Below are 17431 nucleotides of genomic sequence, written 5' to 3' on the forward strand. Positions count from 1 at the left end.
AGAGTTTAATGCCAAAGGTAAACAAGCCACTACTGCATAGAGTGGCAAGTACTGTTATAATATAGAACAATCAGGGATTATAAGAGGAGCAGTTTAACCCACATTTGAGGTTCAGGAAAGGCTTCCTGAGGAAAATGATACCTTAGTAGCTGAGGATGTGTAGGAATTCCCAAGCTAATAGGAAAGGGGACAAAAAGGGCATGTGCAAAGGCTGGGAGACACTTACAAGTCTGAGGACTTGAAACTGTAAAGACTAATAAGCAGTGTTCCAAATACTGGCTGATGAAGTTCAAACTCACCAGGAGAGTTTTTAGCAACACAGATGTTTTTTATAGGTCCCACCTCAGACTTGATGAATCACATTCTTAGAGAGTGTGTGTCAGGATTCTGATTATTAGCTCCTGTGGGGTGCCACTGGCTTAGGGCACGTAAGAGGGTTTGCAGAAGGGGTACCAATGCAGGGAAGGTAAGGCAGGGAAGCTGGGGGCACACTATGGAGGGTTTGGAAGCCACATGTGAGTTTGGATTTTATCCTAAGGGCGGGAGGGGGGATGCTACAGAAGGATTTGGGGTATATGGGGATGGGATGATCAGATTTATGATGTATGAAAATCACTAAATTTACTAAAATATGACCCCTACTTTCATGAGAGATACAACCTAGTTTATGAGGTTCAACTTCTTTGAACCTCAGTTTTCAAAATCTAAAATAGAAATAACATCTATTTGGAATGGTTATTTTGAGGTTTAACTGAGAAAATAAAATGCCTGATATGTATTTGGCACTTAAAATATTTTAATTACTGAAAATAGTGTGGAGGTTCCTCAGAAAATTAAAAACAGAACTACCTTATTACCCAGCAATTCCACACCTGGGTATTTATCCAGAGAAATCCAAAACAGTAATTTGAAAAGATATATGCACCCCTATATTTACTGTAGCTGTTCACAATAACCAAGATATGGAAACAACCAAAATGCCCATCAGTAGACGATTGAATAAAGAAATTGTGGTACATTTATACAATGGAATATTACTTTGCCATAAAAAGAATGAATTCTTACCATTTGCAACAACTTGTATGGACCTAGAAGATAGTATGCTAAGTGAAATAAGTCAGACTGAGAAAGACAAATACCATCTGATCTCACTTATATGTGGAATCTAAAGAATAGAATAAAAAATATAAAGAATAGAATAAACAAACAAACAAAATCGAAATAGACTCAGAGATACAGAGAACAAATTGATGGTTGCTAGATGGGAGGGAGGTTGGGAGGAAGGGTGAAGGGATTATGAAGTACAAATCGGTAGTTTCAAAATAGTCATGCAGCTGTAAAGTACCGTAAGGGGAATATAGTCAATAATGTAAAAACTATGTATAGTTTCAGGTGGGTACTAGACTTAGCGGAGGGATCACTTTATAAATTATATAAATGCCTAACCACTGTGCTGTACACCTAAAACTAATATAAAATAATATTGAATGTCAACTATAGTTAAAAAATATAGTCACGGGATGTAAAGTACAGCATAGTGAATAAAGTCAATGGTATTGTAATAGCTATGTACGGTGTCAGATGGGTAGTAGCTTTGTTAGGGTTATCACTTTATGAGGTGTGCAAATGTCTAATCACTAGTTGTTTTGTACTCTTGAAACTAATAACAAAAAAAATAGTCATGAGAATATAAAGTACAGTACAGGAAATACAGTCAATAATACTGTAATAACTATGTACAATGTCAGATAGGTAATAAACTTGTTGGGGTTATCCCTTTGTGAGGTATATACTCGTAAATGTCTGATCACTGTATTGTTTTGTACACCTGAAACTAATTTTAAAAATTGAAAAAGAAAATCACCTTCTCGCTCACTCTAAGGTCAAAATTACATGCTGATTCCTCCACTCAGAATCCCCCTCACCCTGGATAATGCCTCAGGCGTCAGGCCTCGCTTACAAACATCCTCTCAGGAGGCACTCCTTGAATCTTCACACCAGCAGAGATGCCCTTGTATATATTTGCAATATCTTTCCCCTTTTCCCTTAGGGCTATTCATTATGCTTTCAATTTCTTAATGCCCATGTTCCCCACAGATTCTAAGAGACATGATGGCAAAAGTAAATACATAGTTAATCCATATTATTCACAGATTCTGTTCAGGAAATCGCTTACTTGCTAAAATGTTTTGTGACTCCAAAATCAATATTCATGGCACTTTCTCTATCATTCTTGCACATGCACAGAGAGGTGAAAAATTTGAGAAGCCCAAAATGCATGCTTTCAGCTGAGGTCGAACAAGACGATGCTCCGCCTTCTTGTTTCAGCTCTCATACAGTTAATAAGCATCCATGTTGCAGTCTACGTAGTGCCACATTTTCCACATTTTTGTGTTTTTTATGGATGATTTCACTGTTTAAAAGGGTGCTGAAGCACAGTGCACAAGTGCTGTCTCATGTTCCTAAGTACAAGAAGGCCGTGATGTGCCTTACAGAGAAAATACGTGTTAGGAAAGCTTCATTCAGGCAGCAGTTAGAGTGTGTTAGCCATGAGTTCACTGTCAGTGAGTTAACAATATATGAAATAAAATGTCTTTAAACAGAAACACACATAAAACAAGGTTATGTATTGATCAGCTGACAAAAATGTGACCAGAGGCTTGCAGGCACCAAACCCTGTATTGCCCTTAGGAGCAATGGTTCACTATTCACTAATTCCAGTTTTGTGATGATTTTTATAGAACATGACTACTACAAATAATAAGATTCAACTGTATCTTATTAACTTCTATATCTCCGATAGTTAACACAGTGACTCATGTAACAGTTGTTCAATAAATATTTGTTGAATTGTGTGTATGTATATATACATACTTTATACATCCATACATAGATATTATATATAATATAGAAATAAGTTATACTGTATTTGTTTTTCATGCCACAGGCATACCTCACAGCCTTATTATTACTTTTTGCTTTAAAAAAAATGCTAAATGTCAGTTTATTATTGGTGTCATCTTTATTGTTATCTAGGATGCTGGAGAAATGGTTCGTTCTTTTGTTGGTGGTTTGGAACTTGTTGTCAATTTACTGAAATCAGACAATAAAGAAGTTTTGGCAAGTGTATGTGCGGCTATTACCAACATAGCAAAAGATCAAGAAAACTTAGCTATTATTACAGATTACGGAGTTGTCCCTTTATTGTCCAAACTAGCAAATACAGTAAGTAACACATCTTTTTATTTTACATGCCCACTGTCATAAGATATCATGGTGTAGGGGCAAAAACAATGAGCTTCAAGTCCAAAGACCTGGATTCAAGTTTAACATCCATCACTTATGAGGTGTGAGATTTTTGGTTAATTCATTTAATTTCTCTGAGACTAATAAATGTGAAAGTATATTTTTAAACTGTCCAATGTTTATATGCAATATCCTTGTGAAATAGAGGCTGTTTTCCATTTGTCACTGGCAAGTAAAGTGGTGACAAATATCTTATTGTAGAAGTGTTAACTATCATCTTCATCACATCATCATTATTATTATCCTTAAGACGATTGTTCATGCCAACTTTAGACATTAAATGTGCCTCCCCCAGCTTAGCAAGCTTGGATCAATGGCATTCTCCAGCTAGAAGACTTTGGCAGTCACTGTATTGTTTATCCAGAACTGTGCCAGATAGAATAAGCAGCCCTGAGAGATAATGACTTCACCACGACCAGGGGTATTTGAGCATAGCTTGCTCTACCACTTGGCAGAAAAGCTGTAGAGCAGAAATTCAATCACTGGAAGGATGCTTGGTCTAGAAGACTTTTTAGAGCTAGTCTAATACTGAGTTCCTAAGAATATCTGACAGATTCAGTCAAGGACACCAAGTTATTGCCTTAAGAGAACAGTACAATTAATGAACAGGAAGCTATATCTTTTTTCAGTTATGTTATGCCTATACGAGATAATTACATACAAAAAGAAGGATAGCCTGCATAAAGAACACAGAAAGGAAAATGGCAGACTCAAAATGTCATTGCTTGCTTCCCTGTCTTTTCCCTCTTGAGAACCAAAGTGTATTACTCATATAGAAGTATTCCTAGAGTGATCAAGTGGAATTAATCTATTTATCCCAGTTAAGTAAAGTGCTCCATTAAGAATGTCTTAAATTATTTTCATTACTAAACTACTTGCTGATCTGTAATTCTGTGTTGTGAGTAGATTTCCTCAAAAGGAAGTTGGTCCTTGAACAAATAGTAATAATAGTAATAATACTAATGATGATGATGGCAGGCAGATAACTAATGCCAGACTCCTGATCACCTTTGAGTGCACTGACAATGTTCAGTTCCTAAAAAATCAGGATTGAAACTTTGCCCATTGGTGACCCAGCAAAATACTAGTTCCCTTCAAGAGAGCACGAGAGTAGCCAGCTAGCCCTTCTCTCTTGACTCATTGACTTTTTAGCAGGCAATAAACATCTTCTAGAGCATGAACATGATATCAAGGGATCATTACAGTGCACATAACACCATTCATTTCCTTTATGCAGAATAATGATAAACTGAGATATCATCTAGCAGAAGCTATTTCACGTTGCTGTATGTGGGGCAGAAATAAAGCAGCCTTTGGTGAGCACAAAGCAGTAGCTCCATTAGTGCGTTACCTGAAATCGAATGACACCAATGTGCATCGAGCGACAGCACAAGCTTTGTACGAACTCTCAGAAGATATCGATAACTGCATCACCATCCACGAGAATGGCGCCGTCAAGGTACAGTTGGTTGACTTTGTGGTTTTGTCCAGGTTAGGCAAATGTGGCTGAAAAGAAACTTCAGTCACATTAAGGTTTTACGGAAGGGGGTATTTAGACACAAAACTGCCTCCTTGTTGGGCTATAGCTGCAGTTGTGTCATGTGTTATCATGGATTATGCGGCGGAAGAGTTGCATAGCGATAGAATTTTTCTAAATCAAAGAATATAAAATATACTCAGTAAAATAAGTAATCATTCCATAACTTGAATTTGAGTAAAGAAAATTTACAGTGTATGAACCATCAGTGGTAATATATTATTTACTTAGCCCTTAAATAATAAACTATAGGCACCAACTTAACAGCAAAGGAGCTGACTGAAACAGCAACTAGTCTGCAGTTGGACAGTCTTAACCATAATAGCAAAGGACCAATTCAAAGACATTTAAAAAAAAAAAATCTATGTTCAAATTTTCTTTGCCTTTAACCAATATACAGGTGGGAGAGTTTCTGCTCATAGACTAATGTATATACGCACTGGAAAGCACCTAGAGCTTCTGAATGGAATATTTTGTTGACAATAAATATAAAAATACTTAAGAGTTCATGAACAGTTTACATGTGTTAGGAAAAATTGATTTAAAGTGTTAGTTCTTTTCTATCGCTTATTTCCTTATACAATATAATTTTACTGTTTATTACCTCAATTGGGAGCCTATGACAACCAGGTGCATTTACATTTTAAAATGAATGCCCAAAGAGGGCTTGATATTTTAGACAGGAATTAATAAAAACCTCCAGTTAATCATATCTAGTCAGATTTATATGTGCCGAGTACGAAACATGTCAGGAGGAATCAGTCTCTTAAAATGCCAATTGGTAATTTTTTAAGGTGTTAATTTATCTTTCAAATCTATTATAGATGAATATGATGTTAACTTTTCTGAAATTAAACCTAATGTACATTTAAGTGTGTCAACCTTTCCGTTATAAATCTGTTCTTACAGCACATACATTTGGCCAAATTAGTTCCTTTAAGCAAAAAACTGGCATTAAAAGCACCTTTTAAACTAAGCACTGATTTTTCAAAGTAAATTATAAAAAAATATATTGGAATGTTAACTCCAAGTTGCTAAAGAATGATAAAAATGCTGTCACTTCTCTATGATTATGTTCACACTTCAAAAAAGAAGACATTTCTAATTTAAAATTACTATGTACATTCTATTATTGAAGAGGACTTGCACAGCCTAACCTGCCATAAGTATACAGTGTTGTAAAAAAATGAAGCTATAAAATTTAATTAGTCTGGTAAATTATCTGACATATAACATATGCTTAGACCATTGCCAGGGACTTTAAGAAGAGAATTTCTAGACTACTCAGAAAATTTTTACATTTAATAAGGTTTGCATGTTACCGTTCAGTTGACATATATGCCAAGTGCCTATGCAACTCGCAATTATTTCGTCTAAGGCAAGTCAATAGGTAATCTAAAATCATTTATAAATTGTATTCTGCTATAAGAAGTGTTGAAATTGTGTTCACCCTCCCACACAGTTTACATATACTATAAAAAGAAGCAATAAGAATGACTAGGGTGAGGAGAGAGAAAGAAAAAAGCAAAGAAAGAAAGTAGGGTTTGTTGTGACCCTTTCCTGGGTCATCTTAGAGGATCTTGAGGACCTCTCTGTCTTGTCCATTTGCATTCCCAACTGGAGGATAACTGTAAAGAACAGGGCTTTTTAAAAATTGTACTCTGTGGAGGCAGCCCTTACCATGGGCTCTCCCTCTTGGGGCTGTGGGGAAAGCATATGGACCTGTGTCTCCCTTCTCTGGTTTTCTTTAAGGAGGAAAAAATATGTGGATGTGGTGTACTGGGTGTAGGTAGAATAAACGAGGTTTGGTAGTTTCTTGGATCTGGGGAATAAAGGAAAGAGTTGAGTCAAAAATGACTCCAGGTTTCAGGCTAGATGAAGAGGAAGATTTCTTAGCCAAGATAATGCAAGAAATTATTTGGCACATGAGGGGTGATTAAAATACCTGCAGTGAATGTGTCACAATGTGTAACTGCTAACATTTCTGACACCAAACACATATAAACTTTATCCACTCTTTTGGCAAACCCCTGGCTGTTTTTATTTCTAATTGCTGTTGAACCTTTCTAGTCAAATGCTTATAGTGTTATTTCCCAGGTCTGCAAACATTCCTGCTGCAGCTGCCCATGAGCAGTGCTAACAGACTCTTTGACAATTACCAGAGTCATCCTGTCACCCTGTTCATAAGTAATTTATTCTAGAATTAGCATCCTTCTTCTCACAATTTCCTCAACAGAAGTGGCTGACGTTATGCAATGTATCTGTCTCATACAAACTGATGTTTATTCTATAATCACAGTGAAGGAATATTGACGGTCTAGAATAGATTGAGTTCAGTTTCTAATGTGTTAATTTAAATGGTCAGTTTGAATTTTAGGTCAGAGCAGTGCTTTCCAGTAAGAGTGGAATGTAAGCCATATATGTAATATTAAATTTTCAAGTGGCCAGAATTTAAGAAAAGATAAAAAGAAACAGGTGAAATTCATTTTAGTAATATGTTTTCTTTAACTCAGTATATCCAAAATATTATTTCAACATATAATCAATATAAAAATACTAATATTTTACTTTTGTGTATGTGTATTAAGTCTTCAAAAAGTGTGTTTTACACTCATAATACATCTCAGTTTGGACCGGACACATTTCAAGTTCTCACTGGTGTCTAGTGACAGCACAAGTCTAGAGACAGGAGAGGGGAAAATTCAGAAAGTACCAGTGGAGAGGTTTTAAGCCATGAGTGAGGGTGGATAAGATGTTTTGGGCACAGAGTTTAGAGAAGCCTGCAAAATGTCTACATGTTCACCCACAGAACATGTAAACTAGGAAGAAGAGCTGTCAGAGTAAACTTTGGAAGTGAATAGGTCAACTAGGAGTTCTAGAAGCTAAAGGAAGAGTGCGTTTCCAAAAGGTTTGTGTTCAAACACTGCTGAGCAGTCGACAAGGGCCTCCTGATTCAGTTATGTAATCTTTGTGTTTGAGCCTTTCCCGGTAAGAATCTCTTCTATATGAACTAATAATTCCCGTGCTCTAGTAAATACAATGTGATCGGAGTAATGCAATATTTATTCCCTTTTGGATTGTACACAGACCTCCTGAAAAACATTAGCTCAGGGTCTTGTATCATTGGAAAACCTTGTGAATGGGGATGCAGAGCTATTGGCAACTCTACTGACAATGTGAAACGTCTAGGAAATGTACCGAAGTCATTTGCTAATTATAACAAAACTGTAACATAGGAAAGTAATATAGGAGGGGAAGGACGGCAGGAAAAACTGAGCAAGACAAACCCTTTCCTAAGACAGAAAAAGTGATCAAATAGAAAGATGATGAGCAACTATAAAAGGCATTGAGCTCCCTTCCCCATGGTGACATTGGATTTGTTTTTGCAAATGTCTATACCAGGCAAGTGAAAGCCAGGTTATGGCCTATAACTTTCTGCAAGGCAGGAAATTGAAGAAATTGCACAAACTACAACCAGAAGTGGGTCCAGCAGTGGGAGACTGAGGGGGAGAATATTTCAGTTGGAGTGGAGCTGAAAGGGTTGTCCTGGTTGCCTCGCACATGCAGCAGCATTCAGAGAACAGGTCAGGTGAACACAGGAGCAGACACCCCACAGTATTTCTAAGCCTGGCACAGTAAGAGAAAACACTAGTAAAGCTTTGGAGTCAAGTAAATGTACCTTAGAGACTGAGATGACTCAGGATCTCAGTGTCTCTGTGCAGTCTACATACCCAATGTTTTATCAAACTGGGATATTTTCTATTAATTAAAACTCTTAGTGTACCTTTGTGATTTTGGTACTCTCCTCACATTTCAGATTTTCCCTGGAGTGCTGGGGATTGGCCAGTTGGCAGGAATTCAGTGACTTAGAAGGACCAGTAGGTGTCAGTGACTATATTATGAGACCACATATACAGTCATATACAAACCTGTTTCTGATTGACTTTTCTTTATTTGCATTTTTCCTTTAAAGTAAGAAAGAAACTTATGATTACTTAAGTGATTACTTAAGGGTTTGATTACTTAAGGGTTTCCATAATAGATTTTAGTTTGTCATGTTTAACTTAATATTAATACATATATAAAATGTTTTCCTTCACTTTTATTTTTTTAACTTAAAAATGTAATAGTTTTAAGGTATAATGGATGTACACATGCACATATTTAAAATGTAAAATTTGGTAAGTTTTGATGTGCACACACACACACACACTCACAGTAAATCCTCCTTCTTGACCTCCTCTGTCCTGGGGCAACCGCTGATCTGCTTTCTGCCAATATAGATTAGTTTGCATTTTCTAGAGTTTAACATAAATGGGATCACATAATATGTGCTTGTTTTTGCTGGGTTTCTTGCACTCCGCTTAATTATTTTCATATTCATCCATGCTCTTACATGTATCAATAGTCCACTCTTTTATTGCTGAGTAGCATTCTATTGGCTATATCACAATTTGTCCTTTCATTTGTTGATAGATAGTTGAGTTATTTCCAATTTGGGGTTATTACAAATAAAGCTGCTATAAATATTCGTGTACAAGTTTTTTGTGCGCGCATATGCTTTCACTCCTCTTGGGTAAACACCCAGGAGTGAATGGCTGGGTCATACGGTAGGTGTATGTTTAACTTTTTAAGAAATTGTGAAACTGTTTTCCAAAGCGGCTGTGCCATTTTACATCCCCACCAGCCGTGTGTAAGGGCTTCCTCACCAATATTTGGTATTGTTACCTGACTGAACCGAGTCCAATGACTCAATACTTTCCAGTCAAAAGACAACTCTGAGAAGATTTTATGAGAAGGAATGTACTTAATTGTGTGCCGGCAGGCAAGGACACAGGGAGAGGGTCACTTCCCCAAAGTGGCCTGTCCCCAAACAAAGGATAGGATTCGTCTTTATTTACATGTTTGGCATAAACATTGAGGTGAGACTCCTCATCACATGTAAAGGTGGGGACATTCCTGCACATGTGCAGTAAGAAAACATGCCATACGTATCCCATGTTCAAAGATGACAGAAAATCTCCATCCTTGGTGGATATTTTCATATTGCAGTGAGGGTCTGGTGAGAAGAGTTCATGAAGAGGTCAGAATAGAGCTCTTCAGGCCTCTTTGGCCAGCCTCAGACATTTGAGCCCCTAGTTTTGTAACTCATCCTGGGCATCTCCCTGAAAAGACAGTTGCGGCAATTGTCAATGTCAAGGGTGGCACAGGTATGGAAGAAAGTTTAACTAATTAAGTCTCAGCCCTTTTGTTAAACAGTTAGCAAATTATAGGATGTGGTTACAAAAACCTTATAACCTTATATATCCAGAGTGTTCTAAATGAGTTTACAGGCTAATCTAAGCAAAGTTATAAATTCTAAATAAAAGTGAGTCTATGCTAAACCCCCTGGAAGGTTGTGTGTGCGTGTATCTATCTATCTATCTATCTATCTATCTATCTATCTATCTATCTATCTATCATCTATCTATCTATCTATCTATCTATCTATCTATCTATCTATCTATCTGGCTATCTATCATCTATCTATCTATATGTTACAGAATGTTCAGTCTTTTTTTATATTTCAGACATTCTAATAGGTGTGGAATGATAGCTCATGATTTCAATGTCAATTTTCCTAATGACTAATGATGCAGAACATCTTTTTATATTTTTATATGCTTATATGCCCACTCTATAACTCCTTCAGTAAAGTGTTCAAATTTTTTTGACAATTTTCAGTTGTGTTGTTTTATACTGGGAGTAGAAGGTTACCTTATACTGAGAGAGAAAGACTTAAGGAGTTTCTTATTTAAATGGTGGTTTGGAATAATAATATGAAATACATAAGAAGGGCCTAGGAAAGTTAAAGTGATCACAAGTTCTGATCCCAAATCGGGAGTTGTAGCAATTTATAGAAAGTTTTATGAGGGTATAAAAGTTAAATTAAATTTATACATTTAATATACATTTAATATACATCAAAGTCAACTTTGTAGAAAAATATTAAAATATTAAAATTATTAATAGCTAATAAAGGCAATCATGGAAGGAATATTTCAGAATTGTTTGATTCCTTTTTCTAAGTTTACGTTAGAGTATACCCTTTATCCAATGCTCCTTAACCTTTACTATGGACACTAATCATCTGAGAATGTTGTTAAAATGCAGACCCTGAGCCAGTGGGTCTGGTGTCGGGCCTGAGACTCTGCATTTCTAACAAGTACCAAGGTGCTGCTCTTGCCTTCTGTCTGGGAGCACACTTGGACTAGCAAGTCCTTAGCCCTGCAGCAAGGACCCCAGACCAGTTGTCCCAGGCCACAAGCAGCTTTGTCCATTTAGAAACATTAGCTGTTTTTCTGCTGACAGGAAAAATGGTTAGGAAGCACTCTTCTAGAAGAAAACCATATAACATATTATTGGATATCCTTTCAAAGGCAATAAAATTAATTGCATTAGCCAGGGGTCTGGCATACTGTCTCTAATTTTATATTCCTAGATTGAAAGCTTATAAGGTTAAAAATAATTGCAAAAACCGCAATTACTTTTGCACCAACCTAATAGTATTTTATATAGGACACTTGTCTCCTTCTTCCACGCCAGCTCTGCTTCACTACATCGAATTCACCTTGTTGCTACTAAGGCACCACCATCCCCGTACGCCCCTCCCCACCCCTGCCCCAGCAAAATCGATTTTCCTCCCCTCTTGAAAGCCAAAAAGGAGAAAAGATGAAAAAGAGAGCTGCATGTAAAGTGTAGCAAAAGAGCTAGATAACAATGAAAGCAATATCTTTTTCATTTATTCAGCTTCCTATATGCCCGATACTATTGTGAAAGCACGTTTACACATACTCTTCCACTGAAGCTTTTCTGTTCTCCAAGGAGATGGGGATTATTATCTCCATCTTACAGATAAAGAAACTGAGTTTCATAAAGGTCGAGTAACTTGTCCCAAATCACCCAGGTCATAAAGAAAGGACCCAATAAATCAGTTCCAGAGTTTGTTCCCTTAATCCCCATTGCTAGGTGAGCCTGAAGGACCCCAAGGCACATGTATGGGTGTGGGCCCCTGCATTTAGGGCTCTGTTGAACTACTAAGCCTGGTTGAGAAACTGCTTTACGAGGCAGAGCAGCTGTCTGGGAAGGCACACGGGGAATGGGACTTGGCGGAGAACACACTGGTTTTATGGTAGAATGGTGCCTGTCGGTCCTGTCACAGCCCTCACCTCCTTTCTTGAAAATATGTCCCAAGTGCTCTATTTTTCTCCTTAGTTTTCATGATTTTCCAGCCTCTCTGACTGCCCTTGCAGCTTTCACATAGTCTTAATTTATGCCAATTAATCATTATTACTAGTAAGAGTTATAGTATATGAAGTTAAAACCAGATGATTTGTGATTTAACATATATATATATATATATATACATACATATATATATATATACATACATATATATATACATACATATATATGTATATATTTCTATCTTTACATAAACTTTAATAATAAGGGTAGCTTTGTTTGCCAAAGGTAGGTTTAGAAACTTGTTATAGATAAGGAAAAGGGTTAAAATTAAGTGCAAAACTCATGTATTCAGGTTCTTTAGTTTCAATTATGTTAATTCTAAAAATGTCATACACACACACACACACACACACACACACCCCGGGGGTGCCAAAAAATGTATACAAGTGGACGCTTTGGTCAACGTTGCTCAAGCAGTAGTTCGCCATAATCAGAAGTGTCTGGACGCTGATGGTAACTACTTTGAGCACCTCTTGTAATTGAAGAAGTCAAACGTAACTTGTATTCATCTTTTGTTATTGGTGTATATCTAGTATTACAATTTTAATGTAATTTTCCTTTCTTAAAATGTATACATTTGTTTGCACACTCTGTGTATACACACACACATATATATTTAATATATGTATATTATATATATATATACACACGCACATACATACACAGCATAAAATGCCATTAATATTAACTAATTACCTTTCCTTATGGCCTCGGCACACATTTTCTCTCTGCAAACTCTTCTCCTCTCTTCATCCTTAATTTAGATGCACCTGCTCCAAGATGCTTTCTTGGACTTCCCGGATTAAAGTATGTTACCACTCTGTTACTTTCATTCAACAGTGTTTCCTTCATAGCATTTGGCACACCTGGTAATTATTTTGTCCATTTACTTGTTTTTGATCAGGCCCTTCTCATAGTGTCCATGAGGGTTATGAGACTCTGTCCTACTTGCTCCTCCTGAATTCTGGGAGTAGTGAATCGAAGGGCAGGCCCTGGCTGTGTGGAGAATCCATATACCATATCTTCATTGTATTCCTCTATTTTAAATTTCACCAGATGATTTGGAGCCACCCATTAAATGAATAATTAGCAAATATTAGAATAGTAGGCTGAATAATAAGAGATTTCAGTGCTTTCCTTAGACTAACAAATAGTTAACATAAATAGCTATGTGTATTTTATAGAATGTATATCATAGGATAATCTCTTTTTAAAAATAGCAGCCAATTACTGAGTATTCACAGCTGGACGAGGTGCTTTATTCCTTATTTAATCTTCACAGGAACCCTGTGATGCAGGCAATAGTGCCCCATTTTAAAGATCAGGAAGCTTTGGTTCAGCAGTCTAAGCAATGTGTCCAAAGTCACATAGAAAGAAAGATCCATCTGGATTCAATAAATTGCAAGCAACACAAATATCTCAAACAAGCCTAGGCATCAAAGAGGATGCATAGATGTTTGACAGATCTCAGGGGCAAGAAAGCAACAGAGCCCTAAGAAGGTGTTAGGAAAAGGGATTTAAAAGTTTTTTTCATCTTTTCTTTCATTTCTCCTCCTTTCTATATCCATTTAATTTTACTCTTTCTCTGCGAGTTGGCTCTATACCTCTAGTTTGCTCTGCTGTTTCTGCAAGGTTTACCCTCCAGTCACCTAGCGGGGCCACATATTTTTTCTCACTTTCAATTTAAAAAAGAAAAAAAAACTCAGGGAAAGGAATCTGTCCCAGTTTGGGAAAAGTACCCACCCTTAGTCCAATCAACTGTGGACAGGAAAACAGCATGGTATTTTACAAAATGGCTTCCAAGGCTTGGAACTAGAGGTACAAGGACAGTTAAGAGCATTTCTGGTGAGCTGGGAAGACCTTAAAAAGGTATACAGTAATGTAACAAGCTGTGATTAAGATTTCTGGACCTATCAGCATAAGAAATTGCTCGGTCAGTTGACATTCACTGCCTTTTACTATCGTGCTGTTATTTAGTGTATTTTAGAATTACATATACTTTTATTGTGAGGTGATCATTCCAAATCTTTCAAAGATGTACAGTGGGCATTTTCCCAATAATTCTAAAGTGTGCCTTGTTTGTTGAAATTATAAGTTCTTGCTAACAGCTTTGGCTTGTGTTAGTTATTATTATTATTTTATTTTATTTTTATTACAGAACTCTTTCATAAGGCAAGCTTTGTGAGTTAAATGGATGTAAATTATAAAATGTGAGAGGTAATTATTTATAGTTTTTATTGAAAATATTCCAGACCTAGCTATTGCCAACTGCTGGTATGGATTTAGTATTCTGAAATTTAAATAGTAAGTTTGGGCTCTTATTTTTGTCAAAAACTTTGTGATTAAATGGTGTATTATTATACTGTCAACCTACATTTAAGAAAAGACACTCCTTCACCATTTTAAATCTATGCAAAACAGTCTTCATTTTATGCACATACAAACCTGTGAAGCATTCACATGTTGGTTTTGGGATTTTAAACTTGGCAAATTACAGATTCCCACTTTTATATCTGTCACTGCTGCTCCAAATTTTGAATTGAAACCAGAGGATATATCTGGCACTCACACCAAGCTAATGCTTTTCCCTTGCTTTAAATTAGCTGCTACTTAATAATTAAGAAAGAGTGCAACTAGACGGCAGATAGCATTAGGACAATAATGTATCCAGATTACTGTCAACTGTGCAAAGGCTACTTGAATTTTTGGCAGTTTAAAAACCAAAAACCTGTCCATCATGTTGCATTCAAACATGGCAACAGGTGAACGCCCTAACCTTTTATTTTTGTTTTGTTTAGAGGAAACCAATGAAAAGTAAAAACAAAAAGTCATTTCCATCCGAATTGTATAAAATACCTATCAGGTATGAGCCTCCCTTCCTGAGTTGGGTGAAGCCGGAAACCATGACCTTGATACTTGCTCCTGAGTGGCGTATTTTTAGAGATTGTTACTCACATATCCTAATAAGTTTACTGTAGAATCTCTGCCAGGTAAGAAAATATTTTAGGGTTAAGGAGTGTTGGAGTCCACGAAACTTAAATTTGAGGCTGGAGAGTTTTTCTTTTTCTTAACATAATAATATCACCAACATTAGTCACGTTAGGCTACATTACAGTTTTCTGATCACAAATAAAAGAAAATGACAGGACTGGGGAGTTTATCTTGTCTAAACTATATAGTCCAGGATTCCTTAAATTTAAATAGGTTTGGGTATCAAGGCATTAGGTTGGCGTAAGATGCTGCTGGCACATGTTAAAGCATCTTTTGGTCTCAGAAAAAGGTACTTTTCCTACCGAGCTGTAGGTCTGTTGGCGCTGTTCACCAGTAGCTATGCCCCGCAGCTTTTTTGGTGATAAATGATCCGTTTCAAATAAATGAAATGGCATCCAACTCTGCAGAAAGAATCACTTTCTGAAAAAGCGAGACAGTTCTGTAGGGTCAAAAATGCACAAACAGTATGGTAAAATAAAGTATATGCTGCTCTTTTTCATGGAAAAGATTGCTACTGCTACTTTTGCCAAATTCAATCAATGTGCCAAAAAGTCGAGGAATCTGGCAGGGACTAGTGAGAGCAGTTCCATCTTTCATCTATATTTCTTCTCTGTATTTATCTAGCTTCAGAAAATGCCGGGAATGTCTTTTCCTTCCGACTTGGCCCTTTAGCTAAACCACAGAAATACACCGGGCAGTTTCTCATAATTGTTTGGTTACTGATGGTACAGTCGGTCTTTAAACTTGTGAGAAATATATTGTTTCCATTGGATATTTATGAAAAACACCAACAACTGTTTGTTTTCATTTTCTGAAAATTATCCCAGGAACAAAACAAAATCACTTTTTTTTATTGGCAGCTACTTGACTCAATACACAAAGGCAGGAGGCCAGCTCATTATTTTTGGCCTTCAGCTGACCCAACATGGTTTTCTCGTATAAGAAGCTATTCACAGATGCTAGACGTAAGAATTAATAATAATAATAATAATGGTATTTCAGACTTCATAAATAAGTAGTTTTTGGCACTCAGAATATATCTTCTCTTTTTCCCTTGAAAACAGCAATCCTGTTATATACAAAAAGTAAACAGTGCTCGAATTAGCACGTTAGAGTCTTTAATGTACCAAAAATATGCATGCATTAACGTTTCCTTCTAAAGCTCCTTTTTTTCACTTCCTTCAGGATCAATCAGTTTTTGTTATTAAAAAAAAATACTAAACTCTTAGGTTCTTAGGAGCTGTGTTCTCTGTATTTTTCAACCCATTGCCATCATGTAAGATGTCTCTTTGAAATGTCTTTGGACACAAATTTAAAAGTACAGGTGCTAAACAAAAGTTACATTTAAAAAATCAAATTAATTATAGCTTATGCAAATTAGAGCAACTATGTCTGTGGTTCAGGAGTGATTAAACCTAATGGCTTATTCTTATGGTTAACAAGTCAGGACTTGTTTATAATATCTTAGTTTGCAGTGAGTGAGCTTTTAGGAAAAAGCTCTTCCTTCTCTTGGTCTTTGTTTACCTGTGAGTAAAAGTAAGAAAAATATTTCTAAAATTTAAGCTATCATTTTTTATAACCCAAGTTTAAAGTTTTGAATCCCTGAGGAGGAGGGGGGGAATCAGAAAAGCACCCCTAACGCTCCATTTACAGCAATGAGAATGATGTGCAGTTTGAGGGGGTCTCTTTACAACATGGGGCTTAGTATTTATACCTCTACTTATTGTAAGAAGTAACTTAAAATATGCACACTAACTACTGCAAATGTTGGTATTTTCACTAGACCATAATTTTCGGATTGGGGGAAATCTGATCAAATGTATGTTAAAATTAATTTCTAAGGTATTTTTTTTTAGATGGTCACTTACCAATCTATGTGAACAAACCACTGACACAGTCACCTACTTGTCAGAATGTCCGACCAATATTTTCATCCCATTTTGCTTGCAGAGATGTTAAAATGAAAACCTCTTTGAAAATTGTCATCTTTGCCAAAAAAGGGTAGAAACACTCATCTGAGATGTGTTGCATGATCACCCAGAGACGGGTCTGGAAATGTTGCCGGGTTGATGTCACATGGTTGGGGGACAGCACAGATGGAAATGTGGTGTCTTCCCTAGGACTAGGAGAGGCAGCAAAAGATGCTGGTTTATTTTGCAGTGAAATTGGGTGTTGACAACAAATGATCAAATATTTGGGCATATGAGGTCGGACAATTAAGTTCTCAAACTCATCCTCAAAAAAGTGCTACATACCTCATTGCTAAATATCACTATAGTCACCTTCCTAGTACTCCCCTTGGGAAGCTAT

General features: G+C 36.5%; 1 protein-coding gene across 3 annotated transcripts in view; it reads left to right on the forward strand.

Moving 5' to 3' along the window:
• Positions 1–17431, forward strand: part of ODAD2 (outer dynein arm docking complex subunit 2) — a 164057-nt gene that overhangs the window by 124164 nt on the left and 22462 nt on the right. For all 3 annotated transcript variants that reach the window (XM_074324752.1, XM_019731479.2, XM_019731480.2), the window contains 2 exons: positions 3037–3225; positions 4544–4765. In XM_074324752.1, the coding sequence (XP_074180853.1) occupies positions 3037–3225; positions 4544–4765 (411 nt within the window). The remainder of the gene's footprint in view (positions 1–3036; positions 3226–4543; positions 4766–17431) is intronic.

The sequence above is a fragment of the Rhinolophus sinicus genome, linkage group LG02 (assembly GCF_036562045.2).
Source record: "Rhinolophus sinicus isolate RSC01 linkage group LG02, ASM3656204v1, whole genome shotgun sequence".
NCBI classification, from domain to species: domain Eukaryota; kingdom Metazoa; phylum Chordata; class Mammalia; order Chiroptera; family Rhinolophidae; genus Rhinolophus; species Rhinolophus sinicus.